The sequence below is a fragment of the Equus quagga genome, chromosome 12 (genome assembly GCF_021613505.1).
Source record: "Equus quagga isolate Etosha38 chromosome 12, UCLA_HA_Equagga_1.0, whole genome shotgun sequence".
NCBI lineage: Eukaryota > Metazoa > Chordata > Mammalia > Perissodactyla > Equidae > Equus > Equus quagga.
The window spans coordinates 67,509,593-67,525,545 of record NC_060278.1 but is presented as its reverse complement, the minus strand read 5'-3'; the positions used below and the strand labels follow the sequence as shown (position 1 = coordinate 67,525,545).

Below are 15,953 nucleotides of genomic sequence, written 5' to 3'. Positions count from 1 at the left end.
AGGTGGTTCCTGAGGAATCGACTAATAAGTTGTCAGAACTGGAACAGGAACGCATAGCTGAAGAAGAGGCAAGAGAAAAGGAAACTGCAGGAGAGAAAGAAGAACCCCCAAGAAAATTCACAGTGAAGGGTTTCACAGAAGCTTTTGCAGACCTCAACAAACTCCTTAAAAAGTTTGAAAATATGGACCCCAACACTGAAAGATTTTCATTAATAGAGAGGAATGTTCATGGTGCATTATCTGCTTACAGGCAAATCTGTCACGAAAAAAAGAAACAAACCAAGCAAACCACCGTGGACATATTTCTGAAAAAAGTGACACTTCAAGAAGAGCCTCAGGCAGGTCCTTCAGGTGAAATTCCAGAAGAAGGCATTGTTATCATAGGAGATCAGCTCAACGTGTGTTCTTGCCCCTGAAAACCTTCCAGTGGGACAAGATGTGGAGATGGAAGACAGTGATATTGATGATCCTGACCCTATGTAGGCCTAGGCTAATGTGTGTATTTGGGTCTTAATTTTTAATAAAAAAGTGTAAAGTAAAAAATAAAAAGTAGAAAAAAGCTTATAGAAAAAGATATAAAGAAGAAAAATATTTTTGTACAGCTGTACAATGTGTGTTTTAAGCTAAGTGTTATTACAAAAGAGTCAGTTTAAAAAAATTAAAATGTTTATAAAGTAAAAAGTTACAGTAAACTAAGGTTAATTTATTGTTGAAGAAACATATTTTTTATAAATTTAGTGTATCCTAAGTGTACAGTGTTTGTCAAGTCTGCAGCAGTGTACAGTAACGTCCTAGGCCTCACATTCACTCGCCGACTCACCCAGTGCAACTTCCAGTCCTGCAAGCTCCATTCATGGTCAGTGCCCTTTACAAGTGTACCATTTTTTATCTTTTTATACCATATTTTTACATTTTATATATTTAGATAACACAAATACTTACCCTTGTGTTACAGGTGCCTACAGTATTCTGTTCAGTAACATGCTATACAGGTTTGCAGCCTAAGAGCAATAGGCTATAACATATAGTCCAGGTATGCAGTAGGCTATACCATCTGGGTTTGTGTAAGTATACTCTATTATGTTAGCACAATGATGAAATTGTCCAACGATGAATTTCTTCGTCATTAAGCAATGTGTGAGTGTAGTTAATAATGTTGTATTACATATTTGAAAGTTGCTAAGAGAGTAGATGTTAATATTTCTTACCGCAAGAAAAAAAATTTTGTAACTCTGTGGTGAAGGATGTGAATTAGACTTATAGTGGTGATCATTTTGCAATATATACATGTCAAATCCTGTTGTATACCTGAAACTAATAGAATGTTATATGTCAATTATATATCAATTAAAGAAAAGTTATTGACATGTAATCGATTTATTTTTAAATGAATGAATGTTTTAAAATTTTAGATATCAGTAGAAATAATCCATATAAATAGCAGTTCTTTGGGGTGCTCAATAATTTTTGAGTGTAAAGGGGTTCTGAAACCAAAAAGTTTGAGAAATGCTGGATTGGAGAAATGTAATATGACTGTCAGGCATTGTTAAGGGTCCCAAAGAAGCATCTGACTGGATATGCAAGAGGAAGAGTTGAAGATGTAGTAGTCCCCCCTTAGTTACAGTTTTGCTTTCTGCCATTTCAGTTAGCCATGGTAAGCTGCGGTCTGGAAATATTAAATGGAAAATTCCAGAAATAAACAATTCATAAGTTTGAAATTGTGTGCCATTCTGAGTAGCATGATGGAATCTTATGCCGTCCTGCTCCGTCATGGCCCGCATGTGAATCATCCCTTTGTCCAGCATATCCAGGCTGTATACACCACCCGCCCGTTAGTCATTTAGTAGCTGTCTCAGTTAACAGATTGACTGTCATGGTGTTGCAGTGCTTGTGTTTAAGTAACCCTCATTTTACTTAATAATGGCTCCAAAGTGCAAGGGTAGTGAGGCTGGCAATTCAGATATGCCAAAGAGAAGTTGTTGTTAATCTCTTACTGTGCCTAATTTGTAAATTAAACTTTATCATAGGTATGTACATATAGGAAAAAACATAGTATATATAGGGTTCGGTGCTATCTGTGGTTTCAGGCATCCACTGGGGATCTTGGAACATATCCCCTGCAGATAAGGGGAGACTACTGTAGCTGGTTTTAAGCCTGTCAAAATAGTGGTTCCATTAATTGAATAGGAAAGTGAGGGGCAGAGCTCTTTCTTTGTAGATGGACGCAGAGGTGCATTTTAAGAAATAAATGCTGACTCAGGAGTGTTGTGATCAGACGCTGGTGAGGCAGGCGCTCAGCAGCACCAGAGCCACATCTGGTAGGCTTCTTCTGAGATTGCAGAATTGAAAGTATATATTGGGGATAGTGGGGAAGGGGAGGTGGGAATGTAGAAGAAGAGTGGGGAGCAGAAACTGTGTGGTGAGAGAGTCCCCATATAGACGGTGGAATGAAGGAGAAAGGAGGAATTGTTAGGGAAGGCCTAGAGACAGGCAGGGATGCTGCAGTGGGCTAGTTTTACCTCTGTCTGTGTGATTTACATGCCTAGTTGGTCCCCAGCTCCATTAACAATTTATTGCCATTTAGAGAATGGAAGATTTTGTTCCATAAGATTTGCTAACTATAAAGTAATTTGTAAAACAGCAGCAGTCAAATGAAAATGTATACATATCTTTATAGTGGGTGTGACGGCTCAGTATGGCCGTTAGGTAGTTTAAATCATCTTCCTTAGCCCTAAAGTTGGTTTTAAAGTTGTGGATGTAGCACATTTTTTCCTTATGCATACTAGTTTTAATGGGCTTATTTAAACTGGTTTTGTAAACACTGCTTACTGTTGCTATTTCTCTTGTTTCTTTCAGTAACTTGGATCCACTTACAGAAACTGTATCCTTTTTTAAAAAAGTTAAATGAGGGGGCCAGCCCCATGGCCAAGTGGTTAAGTTTGCACGCTCCACTTCAGCGGCCCAGGGTTTTGCCGGTTTGGATCCTAGGCGTGGACATGGCACTGCTCATCAAGCCATGCTGAGGTGGCGTCCCACATGCCACAACTAGAAGGACCCACAACTGTATTTACACAACTATGTACCGGGGGGCTTTGGGGAGAAAAAAGAAAAATAAAATTAAAAAAAAAAGTTAAATGAAGTCTTACTAAGAGTAAGGCAAATGGACAAACAAAAGGAAAAAGACAAGTGTTGAAAAACTTTAAAACTTGTAGGTCAGGAAACATCATTAGCAACATTGAAAGCAATTAAAAAAAAATGGGAACAAAAATTGTCTTAAAACTGCCTAACAAGCTGCTAATATAATGGTCTCATATAAAGCTATCACAATACCCCTCCCCTGCCATCTTTGCCCCTCTGTAGTGAGTATAGCTGCATACAACAAAAAGCAGTGACTTCAGCAAAATGGGTTGTTTCTGTCTGATGTGAACGAAGTTTGGAGATGATGAGGAGTCCAGGGCAGGTGGTGGTTCCATGAAGTCACCAGCGACCAGGCTCTGCACTTGAACCACTCTACCATTCCCTGGGTGGCCTTGGCCTTCCTGTCCTAGATGGCTGTCAGAGCAAATGGCATCACGTCCATGTTCCCGGCAGGAGGATCAACAGAGGGGAAGGTGAGAGTGTCCTTCCCTTTCAGGGTACCTTTGGGAAGTACCCTGCAGCCCTTCTGTATCTCACTGACCAGCACCTGTCCTGTGCCACACTTACCTAGCTATAATGGAGTCTGGGAGTGTGCCTAGCTTTAAACTGGGGCCTGTTACTAAAGGGAAGAAAGGATTTTGGGTAACAATTAACAATATCATGCCCCCAATAGGCAGAGATGTGTGAAGTTAGGGTGTTTTGGGTTATTTGCGCTAACAGGCAACCCCCCACGTTCTCAGTGGCTTAAAACACAAAGTTGGATTTCTGGGTTATGTTCCATGTCCATTGCAGGTGAATAGGAGGGTAATATTAACTGATAATTTAATAAAAGAGGGCATATAGGAAGCTAATGAACATAAGAGTTGTCTCACTAATCAAAAGACTTGTGAATTAAAACCAAAATGAGATGCCATGTTTTACAATATCAAATTATAAAGGGTTAAACAAACATGATAAAACTCAGTGCTTATGAGGGTGAGGTGAGAGAAGCATTTCGTGAATTGCTAGTGACAGTATCAACTGCTGTATTCCTTCTGGAAGGTAGTTTGTTAATACAATGCTTAGTAATTCCATTTCCTAGAAGCTGAAAATAATACATAGTGGCAATTATGTCTAGAGGAAATTATGTCAGGGGTTGGCAAACTTGGATCCACTGCCCCTTTGTGTAAATAAAGTGTTACTGGGACATGGCCATGCTGAATAATTTTCATATTGTCTTTGGCTTTGTCCGTGGCTTTCACAGTTTAAGTAGTTGCAACAGAGAACATCGCAAAGCCTAGAATATTTGCTATCTGGCCCTTTACAGAAAATGTCTGTTAACCCCTGAGTTATGTCATTACAAGAATGTTTATTGCAAAACTATAATATAAAAAAATTAGGAATAACATTCACACATAATATGGAAATGGTTTAATAAATTATGCTGTATTCATGAAGGATTTTAAAAAGTTTTTTTAGAAACTGGAAATAACCCAGATGTCCATTGTCAGGAGACAGGACATTTAAATTGTCTATTTACACAATGGAATAGTATACAGCAGTAAAAATTAACTATAGGTACAGGAAACAGGGCTACATATCAGAAACAAAGTTGAGTGGAAAAAGCAAAAAATCTCTGAAGTTTTCATTTGTATTTTAAAAATCATGACTGATTAAAGGCCTCTTGATGTTAAAAGTTAAAGAATTTTGAATGACACAGAAAAATTTTCACTGTATAATCAGGGAAAATATTAGGATGCAAATCAGTTTATATGGTATGCTTCCAGTTACACTTAAAATTTATGGTAAAAGTCCCCAAATCCAGGTCAGGCTATATTTGAAAGTAACCTGCCAGGTCTTATTGATCAGTGAACTGGTGTCTGGGGCTCCTCCATTAGCCAGAGGAGACACAGTTACATTGTCAGTGGCTGGATGGCAGGAAGACTGGCTGTCCTGCCACGTTAAGGGTTATGTTTGAAGAGTAATCAAAAAATGGCTGTCCTTCAGAGGAGAATTTAAAGAATTTACAGCTGAACAGGTTTTACAGGAATTTTATGGGGTTTTTTGCTGAGGAAGATTAGCCCTGAGCTAACATCTGTGCCAGTCTTCCTCCACTTTATATGTGGGTTACTGCCACAGCATGGCTGACGAGTGGTAGAGGTCTGTGCCTGGGATCTGAACCCACAAACTCTGGCTGGTGAAGTGCAGTGTGCCAAACTATGCTACAGGGCCGGCCCCCAGGAATTTTTTTTTTTGTATATGATTGATAGTGTCCCCTCATAGAATTGCGTCATCAGGCTTACATGTACTAAGAAGAAATATAGGAATGAGTTCATGTCAGTAAGGACACCCAGGGTTGAAGAGTTAAGTAATGAGCAAATGATTCAGGCATTCACTCTTAAGTCAGCCTTTATTTGCTTTACTAGAAATGGAGAATTTGAATCAGTGGAGGGGAAAAACTGGGTAATTAAGTTGCCTCTGGAGCTACTTAAGTTTTAAAGTTATTTTCAAAGTCTCATAGCTGAAGCTATAGTAGGAACTGGACATTAATTTTCCAGTACACTTATGGGAAAATGAAAGTCTTGAGCATCTACTGTGTGCCAGGCACCAGGGATGGAACGCACATGATGTTCATATTCTGAGGGGACACAGTGAACATTGAGACTCTCAGGTGATGGCCGTGCTGTGCCCAGATCGAGAGTCAATGTGATCAGGAGGGAAACAGACTATACGAGAAATCTGAGTCCTGGTTCTCCACCATGTGTTAGATGGTGCCGTCTCCATTCATGTTTGAGGTTGTATGTGCAGGCAATTTTGTTAAAAATTAGTGCTGACCTAAGTATTTTATATAATGACAGGATATAGAAATCACAGATAGAGAGAGCTGGGGATAAAGTAAAAATAGAGTTTTTAAAGGAAACTTTCATCAAAAGATCCCTTTTATGAAGAACTTTTTACTGTCCATTACTTTTCACACACCTTAACAAGACTCTAGTATGGGATTCCTTTTTATTTACAGTACCTCGCCCACTGGCCAGAGTATTTCATCGTTGCAGAGGCACCTGGCGGAGAGTTAATGGGTTATAGTAAGTATGATACTGCTAGTACTATTTTGGATACGTAATTAAGATTTTAATATAGGTTTCACCTGATTGTTTTAGACATTACAGAATTGGAAGTATAATGATGATGCCTACAATTTTATTTCCTTTTCGACCATTTGACAACTCACTGATGCCTTCTGTGGTTTAGGCATTGTGCTAGGCCCAGGGGATACAGCAGTGAACCAGATAGACATAGTCTCAGTCTTCTTTGATCTTTCATTCTGTATTTACATTAAATTTCTGCATGATTTATTTGGTCCATAATGCAAGGATTGTAGCATCTTCATTGAATTATTAGCATTACTAACAAAAATTTGAGCTGTAGATTGTGTATTTATGTGTACATAAACACATACCCCCATGAAATGTAAATATTTTGAAAATACATATTCTGGTTCTGTGTTCAAAATTAGTTTCAGTATATCATTCCTTTTTTAAAAACTTTCTAATTCTGATTATACAACAGATTTAGCTTAACATTTACAAGTGAAATTCAAATAAAAGCACTAATAACCATTAGCTGGATGGCTTTAAGTAGTACTTAAAAATTAAAACTTTATTAGTTTTTTTGTAATAAAAACGTATCAAACTAAGTCTACATTTATGTGTAAATCCATGTGTTTAATTATTGAATGCAATCTTTTGTTGGCAGTTATGGGTAAAGCAGAAGGCTCAGTGGCTAGGGAAGAATGGCACGGGCATGTCACAGCTCTGTCTGTTGCCCCAGAATTTCGACGCCTTGGTTTGGCTGCTAAACTTATGGAGTTGTTAGAGGAGATTTCAGAAAGGTGAGATTCATGCTTTTCAAATAATTTATGAGCCCTGACCATTTGATTTTTCTTTTGGTGAAAATTTATAAGATTTTCTTTGCTTCAGTCTGAATATCTATCATGCTTTACAGTTTACAGGAATTTCATTTTCAGCCTCTAGTAGTCCTCACAACAATTGTCACATATTCAGAGTGGTATTATTGTCCCTATTTTACCACTGAGGAAAATTGAGGTTCAAAGTGAGTGACCTGCCATAGGCTTATAAGCTGGGTTATTGGTGGAATCAAAGACCTTAAGGTTTCTTTAGTGTTCTTGCCACTATAGATGTCCCCAAATTCTCTGTAGACATTGCTCTTGGCATCTCAGTAATTTTTTCACATTGCCCCTAGGCCAAAAGAAAACAGTTTAATCTTTAGCAGTTATGTCCTAACTGCTTGATAAATATTTATGGCCTAACAACCTAGTAGCTATTTGGAAAAAAAATAAACAAATTGAAAGAAAAAATATTTTTATTTCATTGTTAAATAACTGGTTACTTATTAATGAGATGTGTGCACTGTTGGGCATTGCATGGCTTCTCAAACCTTGGAAACATATTCGAAGCAACTACCTGCATTCCTGTTTCACACTGATTTTCGTGTGGTACTGGGTTTTTTAAATTACCTAAACTGTCAAAAACCTGGCTTCATAAAGATATTATGTCATCAGAAGGAATGTAGCATGATGTAATGTTGCATTTGTTGCATTACATCAAACTAGTAATTTGCCAGTGTCTGAAATGTAAAGTTTGTCAGTGTTTTCCCCAGACATTTGAAATATCCTACAGCACCTCTGAGTTTGGGGCACCTTGGTGCATAGTTTGGGAGCTGCCAGAATTAAGGCATTTTTAAAAAAAGACGAGTTGTATATATCATTATGTGAGATAAAGGTAATATAGTAGTTAAGAGAGAAGACTCCTCCTGCCAGCTCCCATTTTAGAAGAGATAAGAGATGTGTGTATAAGTTTAACCAGTTGTCAAGCTGCCAGTTTTTTCTCTAAATGCCTAGAAGTAAGTAGGAAAGGGAATAGCGGCTGGGAAGGGCTCTTGAGGCTTTCCACTTCATTAGTGGATTTAATAAAAATAAGTTTTAAACAAGTAACCATGGCCTGAAAATGATCTGAGACAAGGTAGGGGCAAGAGGAACTTGAGTTTATTCAGAAAAAGGAGGAAATAGTGTTAGCTGAAAAAGAAGTCAACTCTAGTCTTTAAGAATTTAAAAAATTCTCCTTAGACTAAGTAAGGAAGGGGAGAAATTTTTAAAGCAAGATTATATATAGTTTATACATATTTGTGAGAGCATATCTTGTTGAAAAAAAGTATAGGGCATTATTATATAGTGGTTGGGGAGTTAGGAAATAAGTTCTAATTAGCTACGATCTTGCATATATGATTTAACGTATTTATAAGATAGATTTTCTATCTCTTGGAGTAGAAAACCACTAAGCTCCCTTCCCTTCCAGTTTCTTCATTACTTTAGACTAGTTGCTAAGATTTAAGTGATCTTTATTTGTATGGGTGTGTGTGTATACCTATATACATACATACATATATACATGTATTTTTAAATGTATACATTAAAAATAGAAACAGTATATAATTTTCAAACAAAGAAGTAGAGGAAAAAAATGAAATGATAAAAATCCATTAAAAGAAGAGAAGAGAGAGAAAGGAAACTAAAGTGGCAAAACAAATAAGCATGAAATAAGATGGTAGTTATGAATCCAAATATTATCAGTAATTACAACAATAAATGTTAATGGAGTAATGACACTAGTTAAAAGACAAAGACTTGAGGACATTATGCTAAGTGAAATAAGTCCGTCACAGAAAGACAAATACTGCATGATTCCACTTATATGAGAGATCTAAAATAGTTAAATTCATAGACTCAGAGAGTGAATGGTGGTGGCCAGGTGCTGGGGAGGGGGAAGATGGGGAGTTAGTAATCAGCAGGCATAAAGTTTCAGTTAAGCAAGATGAATAAGCTCTAGGGTCTGCTGTACAACATTGTACCTACAGTCAACAATAATATACATTTAAAGTTTATTAAGATCTCATGTTAAGTGTTCTTATGACAGTAAAATAAAATTGAAAAAAAGGGACAAAGACTGTCAGAACTGTATGCTCTTTATAGGAAATAAGTGAAAATATTAAAGTACAGAAAGATTGAAAGTAAAAAAATTTTTTAAGTTACGTAAATTCTAACCAAAAGTTAGTTCTAACCAAAAGTTGGTATACTTAACAGTAGTCACATTATAGTTCAATAATTACCAGAGTAAATTACAGTAATCAGTAATACAGTAATACAGTAAAACAATATGCAGTGATTGCATATTGCATATTGATTGCATATTGATCAGATTTAATTCATCAGGAAGATGTAATAATTAAAAATTTTATGTACCCAGTGACGTAGGTTCAAAGTAAAAATGCAGCAAGTGAAAGAACTACAAGAAGAAATAGACAAATCAGCATCATAATGGGAGGTTTGAACATGTTCCTTTCTAATTGATAAAACAAAAACTGAACAGAGGTCAACAAACTTTCTGGGCCAGATAGTAAATATTTAGGCTTTGTGGGCTCCCTAAAGTCTCTATTGCATATTCTTTTTATTTTAAAAACCCTTTAAAATTGTGAAAAACCATTCTTAGCTTGAGAGCAGTAAAAAAAATAGGTTGCAAGTTGACCCTTGCCTTAAAGAATTTCAGTCAGTAGCCAAAAATCTTTCCACAGGAAAAGCTGTGGCTTCTCTGGCAATTTTACCAACTATTTAAGAAATAATGACTATAAGCTCACTTTCACACAAAGAGGGAACATTCATCCTGTTTTTTAAGGCTAGGATAACCTTGATAACTAAATCTGACAAGAAATATGAGAATGGAAAATCTCTCATTGTAGATGCAAAAATCCCAGAAAAATCTTAGCAAAATAGATTCAGCAATTCATAAAAAGCATGATATATCAGGGCAAGCTTGTTTTAACATTAGAAAATCTGTAAATGTATTCTACCACATTAATAGACTTTAAAAGAGAAAACTATTACCTCAGTAAATGCAGAAAATGCTTCGATAAGATCCAATGTTCATTCTTGATAAAAACTGTTAGCAAACTAGGAAGTAGGAGGGGGAGAGCTTCCTTAACCTGAAAAAATATCTACAAAAACCTGCAGTAAATATTTGCAGGGATACATTGAATACCTTCCCTTTGAAATCTGGGACAAGACAAGGATGCCTACTTCAGCCCCTCTACTGGAAATCCTAGACAGCACAGTAAAGCAAGAAAAATAAAAGATACAAGGTTTGAGAAGAAACAACACTACTATTTTGCACAGTTAAGGTTGTACACAAATAGAAAACCCATAAGAATCTAAAAATAAATGTTTAGACTTGATAAAAGCTAAAGTTGTTGGATATAAAGTCAGTATAAAATTCAACTGCACTTCTATACAAAGAGTAAAATTTAGAAAAAGATGCTGTTTGCATTGGAATCTGAATACATTAAGGCCTTACGAAAAATCTAACGAAAGCTGTGCAAGACCTCTGAAGTTTATAAAATTTTATTGAGAGACGTTAAAGATGACCTAAGTGGAGAGAAAAACTACCTCTGTGGCATATAGGACTTGATGTAGTAAACCGGTAATTGATCCAAAGAACCAATGTAATTGCAGTAAAAATCTCAAGTATTTTTGGTGGGACTTGAGTTGATTCTGAAACTTACAGGGGAATCAAGAGAGACAAGATATTCTTGAACAACAAAATGAGTGGATTTGCCCCTCCAGATACCAAGCTGTAGCGAGTAAAACTGTGTGAGTGCTGGAGTCGTTGTCTAGACCAGTGGAACAGAATTTGAGAAGCAGACCCAGGAATACATGGATTTGACACATCTCAGAGGAGGCAACTGCAGATCAGTGGGGAAAGGATACACTTTGGTAAAGGTGGTAGCACAGTTGGACATCCATATGGGAGAAGTTTTTTCCCACATTACTATCTACCATATACATCAATTCCAGATTTATTAAAAACCTAGTTGTGAAAGCAAAACTAAAAAGACCTTCTAATATAGGAAAGTGTCTCCGTGACCTCAGGGTAGAAAAGAACTTTGTAAACAAGCCATAAAAAGTACTAACTGTAAAGGAAAGCTTCATATATTCAACTTCATTGAAGTGAAGTAACTTTCTTCATCAAAAAATACATAAGAATAATGACAAGACAAGCCACAGATTTGGAAAAAAGGTTTGCAGCCTCCTTTACACAATGTTGAATATCCAGAATACGTAGAGAACTTACAGCTCGGGGGAGAAAAAGCATGTAAAAGACCAATAAGGACTACAAAATGAGAAATCTAAATGGCCAGCAAAAATATTTTCAGCCTCGTTAGTAATCTGAAATGCCATTAAAATTACCCTCAGATACCACTAGACTATAAGATTTTCAAAAATAAAAATGTCTGATGCACCAAGTCCCAAGACTGTGGGAGTATAATAAGGTGGAACAAGCAGGTTGGGCAACAGGCATTAGCTAATGAAGATGTGCATACCCCTGTGAGCCAGTGATGACACTCCTAGCTGTAGACCTTAGATATTGTCCCATGAAACACGGAAAGATTTATAGCAGCGTGGTTTGTAGCAGTAAAAACCAGAAATGTTTATGTGGAGGGCTGCGGACAGCTTGTAGCACATCCATACAGTGGAGCGCTAAACAAAGTGAAGGGAACAAGCTCCTGCGACACCAAGGCTGACTGGCACGGTACTAAGAGGCAGGTCACTAAAGGCTGTATACAGGATGACTCCATGTATGTAACGTTCATAAACAGGAGAAGCTAAACTATAAGAGGTTGTAAATCTACAGCAAAAAGCAAGGAGCTAATGATCACAAGAGTTGAAATGTGGAAACCTCTGGGTAAGGGAGGGGCTGTCACTGACCAGAGGGACCTGAGGGCTTCAGGGCTGTGACAGATATCCTGTAGCTACACCTGGGCCATAGCCACACTGGTGCTCGCTTCAAAATCTTTAATTTGTGCATATGGGTGAAAATATTGCATGACCAGTTGGTGAAATGAGTATATCAATTACTATGATATTAAAAAAAACTAATTTTTTTAAGCCAGGTAGCAGAATTGGGGAAAAAAAAATGCCTGCCTTTTTTTCTTTTTCTTCTTTGTTTTGGTGAGGAAGATTGGCCCTGAGCTAACATCTGTGCCAGTATTCCTCTACTTTATGTGTGGATCGCTGCCACAGCATGCTTTGATGAGCAGTGTGTAGGTCCACCCCCAGCATCTGAACCCATGAACCCCCCGCTGCTGAAGCGGAGCATGCAAACTTAACTGCTATGCCACCGGGCCAGCCCCACAAATGCTTTTTTTTATTTATTTATTTTTTAAGAAAACAGGTATTGTAGGTTTTGAAATATTAGCATGCAAACAGAAAGTTGTCTTTCTGTACTGCAAAAGAATAGCCGTAACTCCTCAGCAATAAAAAGATTATGATGTAATCAGCTGCAAGGTCCTCTTTTAACCATTCGATGAATAGTCATCAAAGCAAAGTAAAAACAAGTGTTGTTTTTAAAAATATGTATCATTTGTATTCTAGGATTTCCAACATTCTAACATTTTCCTTTTTTTTCTTTTTAATTACAGGAAGGGTGGATTTTTTGTTGATCTCTTTGTAAGAGTCTCTAACCAAGTGGCAGTCAACATGTACAAACAGCTGGGCTACAGTGTGTACAGGACGGTCATAGAGTACTATTCAGCCAGCAACGGGGAGCCTGACGAGGATGCTTATGGTGAGCCCCCTTCTGCGGCAGATCCCCAAGAGGACGCTGAAACATTGACATTCATTCTCCAGACTGGAATTTTCCATTATTTTAATAAATTTAAGAGTCATATTTTTTGGATTTAATTTGAGCTATAATGTTTCTCTCTCCTATAACCTGCCTTTATGAATCTACCACTAGTTAACTTATACTAATTAATCAGTGGTTAATTACTGTCAATTGTCATTTTACTAAGATTCTGTCAAAAGGAACTGTATGAAGAGCTGAATCCCAGCTGGGGTTTGGTTAGCATCTGGTGTACTTGTGATTAGGGGTCTCGCTAAAGACATTTTTCTTAGAATCTGGTTAAAGTGAGGGTGGGGGACAGAACCTCTTATGGGAACTTTACATATACACTTTAAATTTGATATAAAATGTTTTGCTATTTGGGTACTTACATTAAACTTTGTTTCCTAACAGACATGAGGAAAGCCCTTTCCAGGGACACTGAGAAGAAATCCATCATACCATTACCTCATCCTGTGAGGCCCGAAGACATTGAATAACCATGGGCAGTGGTTCTTAGGCCGATGCTCCAGATATTTTATGGACAATATTATTTTCATTGGATGATCTTGGAGCTCTATTAGGAGAAAAGTAATCATTTAGGTCTTAAAGACTTCAAGAAAATGCAGGTTATAAATGTATTTTAAATCTGATTGTTTCCAGTTAGCAATATCATACCTACTAAAGCTGTTCAGTGTAAAAAAGTTCAATCAAAAAGGCAGCTAGGTCAGCAGGAAACATTCCATATCATGGTTCATAATCCTCACTATATGCTAGGGAAGAACCTGGCTCCAGTCTCCTCCTGAATTTTGTGCCTGAGAACCACTGCTGCATACACGTTTTTTATTTTGTATTGAACTGTTAATTGAAGCTTTAAAAGCATATATGAAATGTATAATCTAAGATGTATAATAAAATGCACCGTTGACTCTCTGAATGTTTTTTGGAAGTTTGTTGGTCATTTACAAAACTAGATCAGGATTGAGAAAGCCTCATTTAGGGTATGTTGTTTCTCTTCAATGTGTCGTGTGTACGTAAAGCATTTTTTAAATGCGTACCTGAACTAATCCCTGCCCAGCATGCTGAAGCCGCCTTCCTATCGCATAGTACATTCTTCCAGTGACTGTTTTCATACTTAGTCCCACATCTTGTCTTTGTCTTGTTCCACACACATGACTTTCCTTAAATCTTGCCTTTCAAAATATAAAAAGATGCTGAGGTTTATTTAAAGGGGAAAAAGAACCTAATTCCGAAAGAATTCCTAATTCCTAGATCATAGGCCAACCACGTATGATGTAGTTTTCATCACTTTTGTAACACCTGAAAACATTCAGTGAGTAAAAGAAGTAGCTAAAGAAAAACCTATGGGAATGATTATTACGAAGTTTTTACTTTGGAAAGGACTTGCTTGGGTGGAGTTGAGAGTGTGAGAGAAATGAATCCTTTATGCTCTCCCGTGAGAGAATTTCATACATTTCACATTGGCACTTGCCAGAAAGTCTCACTAGTTTACCTTGGGAACATGATCACTAATTTTTTTCTAATGCATACATGCAACATAAACAGAATTCTAGGAAGACTCTGATTAGTCACCTGTAATCAGCATTTTGACCTGTTTTCAACTCACCCAATTCTGCATGCTTAACCAAAGGATATTAAAATCACAAATGTTCCTCCTCATTGACTAGACAGACCTCAGAACGCAGCAGTCAGAACCCGACACCCCAGCAGCTGACACCAATGCAGTGACTAAAGCAGTGAGGCTGAGAACAGGGTGGCATTTATCCTATTACTCCTATTTTATCCTGTCCTCGGACACTGGTGTTTTCAAGATGCAATTTAGCAACATATGTTACTCCCTTGGGTGAGCAATACATTTGCAAATTTAGTAATAAATCTGCCCAATGAAATTTGCAAATAATAAGTTTGCTAATCGTCCTTATAGGTGAAAAACATTCTTGATGATATACTGTTGTAGTCAAATGGCTTGGGCAATGAACAAAGCAAGAAAAGACGGGCTTGAGAAATACAGGACAGGTTAAAGGAAACAATCTTAGATCAGTTAATTAAGGAAAATATTTTTTGCTTGAGACTGAGCAATGTATCAGCAAATATGTTATCGTTCTTGTGCTATTTAAGTTTCATCATTTAGCACATAGTTACCTTAGGGGTTTTTCACGTTCTAAACCAAGGGTAAGTTTAATGTATCAGGTGTTAGACGCAGTCATTTTCTACTGTACCACACTGGGAGATACCGGTACTCTAGGTAGAAATGATTCCCTTGTCCAGTAAGTTTGGGAAACATGCCAGCGTCGTTACTAGGAATTCACAATATTACAGTAGCATATCAAAGGCTCTGAGAAGCCTATAGAGATTTGATTGATTGACAAGGCTTAATTAACCCTTAATCTAGAGTTTCCCAAACTTATTTGAGCACAGGACATCGTTCTTCACACATTACTGTTCTTTAAACAAGCCACTACAGAGCTCAAACAGTTTGGGAAACTGACTAGCATAACTGAAATTTGGCTAAAATGTTCTTGGTAAAAAGACCTTGTTCAGAAATACAGTAACTAAATTATTTTATAACTAATGTATTGAAAAACAATACAAATGGCCACTAGTAAGAAGGCAAGGTTATTTGTAAGTAAAGTAAGCATATTCAATTCTATAAGGAATGAACATATTTAAGAAAGTGGCTGAGAATGAACGTTTTATTGAGCACTTACTATGCACCAGGTACATTCCTTTTCTAATTTAATCTTCAAAATGAGTTGGCAAAGTATTAGCTCATTTAATGAGTGAAGAAACTGAAAATAAAGGTTAAGTTCGATATCACTATGTGGTGGAGCTGGAATGGAACTCAAATCACTGAAGACATGAAAAAGTTACGGGTTTCAGATAGATGCATAAAATTTTTATGAAGAAGACAGGCATGAGAAAACTACCCCTTAAAAGTTACTGTAGAATGTAACTTCAAAACTTCTGGAAAAAAATTCTTCCAAAAGTCTGCAGTTCCATCTAAAATAGATGCTAAGCATTACCTTAATTAGATTTCCCAATGCATGAGGTGGACAAAAAAATGTTTGGACTCAGATAAAGAAA

General features: G+C 37.0%; 1 protein-coding gene across 2 annotated transcripts in view; it reads left to right on the top strand.

Annotated features, from left to right (window-relative positions):
- The window catches only part of NAA20 (N-alpha-acetyltransferase 20, NatB catalytic subunit), a 19,338-nt gene extending 5,553 nt beyond the window's left edge, over window positions 1-13,785 (top strand). Inside the window, exons 2-7 of one of the 2 annotated variants that reach the window (XM_046678352.1) lie at window positions 2,857-2,881; window positions 3,433-3,611; window positions 6,137-6,203; window positions 6,874-7,009; window positions 12,667-12,812; window positions 13,263-13,785. In XM_046678352.1, coding sequence (XP_046534308.1) covers window positions 3,549-3,611; window positions 6,137-6,203; window positions 6,874-7,009; window positions 12,667-12,812; window positions 13,263-13,348 — 498 coding nt within the window. In that variant the 5' untranslated portion in view covers window positions 2,857-2,881; window positions 3,433-3,548 and the 3' untranslated portion in view covers window positions 13,349-13,785. Of the gene's footprint in view, window positions 1-2,856; window positions 2,882-3,432; window positions 3,612-6,112; window positions 6,204-6,873; window positions 7,010-12,666; window positions 12,813-13,262 lie in introns of both variants that reach the window. The other variant, XM_046678351.1, reaches the window with a different exon arrangement.
- Window positions 13,786-15,953: the final 2,168 nt, after the last annotated feature.